The 2,765-nt window shown below is 28.7% G+C and overlaps 1 protein-coding gene across 1 annotated transcript; it reads right to left on the bottom strand.

The window, feature by feature from the left end:
• Nucleotides 1-330: 330 nt before the first annotated feature.
• On the bottom strand, nt 331-1,472 carry LOC108325769 (uncharacterized). Its single transcript, XM_017558858.2, has 3 exons — nt 1,358-1,472; nt 930-1,076; nt 331-610 (listed from the first exon to the last, which is right to left on the bottom strand). Exons 1-3 carry the CDS (start codon nt 1,444-1,446, stop codon nt 544-546), a joined length of 303 nt encoding a protein of 100 aa, XP_017414347.1. The 5' UTR covers nt 1,447-1,472; the 3' UTR covers nt 331-543.
• Between the last annotated feature and the right edge of the window lie 1,293 nt (nt 1,473-2,765).

The following is a 2,765-nucleotide window of genomic DNA, read 5'->3' as shown; positions in this document are numbered from 1 at the left end:
CTGATGAAATGATTGACAGTTCAAACTCGATGAAGTATTTGTTAAAAAAGTTAAATGTACTTAAATGTGATAAGCACATTATAAAATTTCATTATAGGGCTAATAGCGACATGAAATAAGAATTACAACAGAAACGTAAACAGTTAATTTTATTGAAAGTGTTCATTATAGTTGTAATTTGTTTTCATTGTTAAAGAATATTTCCTAATTAAGTCTAATCCATTTTAGAAATTTGATAGACATTTTTTTCAAGTTTGTTTTTGTTTCATTTTAGAAATTATAATATTTCATTCATAAAGAAAAACTTATAAAATTTGAAGATTTCGTGAATAGTTTCATACAAAATCATTTATGTGAAAGTACATAACATTAAGAGAATACAACCATTTCATGAAAGCTTAAAATAAATTCAACGTAATAGTACGATAAAGTTCAATTGCAATAGATTGCAAATTGAATGTTACAGATTAGATTCCTTCTGGTGCTTCTCACTGAATTAAGGTCTCAATTACTTTTATCTCTATAAGTAAGCCACTGCTTTTCTCAAGGCACGTACTCAATTGCTGCTTGATTCACTCTCTCGGAATTCTCTGCCTTGCTTGTTTCATCACTATATTCACCAATTCACAGTGAAATATATGTCAGAATTTGAAATTGTATTATAATTTAGTGAATAAGTATATGATTAACAGTTAATAGTTTGAAGTCCTAATTTCAATTTAAATGGTCTAAAAGTTAAAAGGGTTAATCTCCGACAATGTTGATTCAACATTGCATATATCAGTTTTGAAGAAATGTACCTGCTGGCTTTTGGAAATGTAACTGACAATATATGAAATGAAAAAAAAAAAGCAATAGCCTATCTAAGTCATGTGAAGATAACATTAAGCAAACCAATATAAATGGTAAGATCTTTTAAAATGGAATACCGTCCAAATTTAGCCTTGTTATGTTTTTGTTTGCCTTTCTTTTCGTTATTGAATGCGCCGGAAATCTCGTCAGCTCGTATTTCCGCCTCAGTCAGGTCTAGTTCTGCTTCCTCTCCATTAACGAATGCGTTATATATACCTCTAGGTCTGCATAAAAAATTAGCAGTTAATGTTAAATTGAAACAGTTTATTGATGAGGTAATTATAATTATAATTATACTATTGACTATATAACTCTTAGATTGATAATAGCAAGATCAACACGTCAACGAATAAGTTGAAGACAATTGAATACAATTAATTTCAATAAATGTTAGTTAAATAGAAAATTAATTTTAATTTAGAAGGAATATGGAATATGTAATTTTGAATATACGTGAATTGATAGTTCTAAAAGCAATAAAGAAGAAGAAATGGGTTATCCATACCTTGTTATGTTATAAACGCATATCAACACACCCAAGCATAACACAACAAAGGCAAGACGGAATAGGACATCGAGCTCATCAGTTTGCATCTTAAATAATTAAACGAGAGTTAGTAGTAGATAGGTAAGAAGAATCATCCAATGTATGCATATTTATAGGATCCAGATAGGTGCACAAATGGAATTTCATGTTTCAATAAAAAAGTATTAAAAATCTGTTACCTTTTCTTTGAAAAGGTGAATTGGACATATAACAAGTCAAGTAATACATGAGTATAAAAATAACGATAATGATACTTTGACAATATTTTTTTAATAATATTTTAACATCATTTATGTATCATTCAAGTTGATGTTTATGAATATTATTATTAATTATAGAATAATTTTGGACCAATTACAGAATAACATGTAAATGATGTTAAAATGTTGTCAAAAAAATATTGTGTATCCTAAAAATAATAATGCTGGTATAAAAACATGCTGTGTATAAACGTGACTAATAACAAAAATATATTTAAAATGGAACTTTGGCGAAGTTGAATGGGAAATTGGATTTTAGTAAACAACACACCCCAAAATAGTTATTGATGAAGTGTAGGAATTTTATTCACAATTCCATAACAAAATTAGAAAGGGCGTGTATTCTATCTTCTCAATTATACACAATTATCTTCATATAAATCTACAAAATCAACGGAAGGGCATTTTATAACAAAACTATAAATGGCTCATATTTAGAAAACACAAACTTTTATTAATATTTCTAAATGAAAACCTTATTAAAAGATGCTGTGAAATAAATAGAGGAAAAATGCTTCAGCTTTTTTTAATGAAAGGGCCAACTATTTTCTAATTCTTTTATCTCTCTTTTATTTTCCGTCTTCTACTATAATCTTAAGGCCTGTTTAATTCCAAAAACAATAAAGTATAACGTTTTATCCATCTTGGTAATACAAAATTTGATGCATATATTATAAAGCGATATTGTTTTGTTTAATGATACTGAATAAAAGTATTTTCAGGTCAATTTAATACTTCTGGTTCGTTTGGATGGCATCAGAATGTAAGAGAGAGAGAGAAATGAAAGAAAAAAAATTATGATGAAATGAGATTATTCCTAAAATTTTTAAAGAATAAAATAATTTTATTTATTATTAGTTTTAATTATTTATTATTGGTATTGTTTCGGATGTGAGGGGCTGTGCTGGTTCCACGTCTCCACGTCACTCTTTGCTCGTATTTGCTCGTATTTCGTACGTCTGATCCTCTGTACTCACTCCTCGATTATCTCCTCAGTCCGCCGGGAAACCTGCAAAAGATTCTCCGATGCCAAAGTCAGTTGAGAGCTATGGCGTTTTTTTCAGACAGTAATAAATGTGTAGTAAATGCAGCCTCTCTACCACCCA

This window comes from Vigna angularis, chromosome 3 (assembly GCF_016808095.1).
Source record: "Vigna angularis cultivar LongXiaoDou No.4 chromosome 3, ASM1680809v1, whole genome shotgun sequence".
Taxonomy (NCBI): Eukaryota; Viridiplantae; Streptophyta; class Magnoliopsida; order Fabales; family Fabaceae; genus Vigna; species Vigna angularis.
Note: the sequence above shows the minus strand (reverse complement) of the source record. Positions and strands in the feature narration are given on the sequence as shown.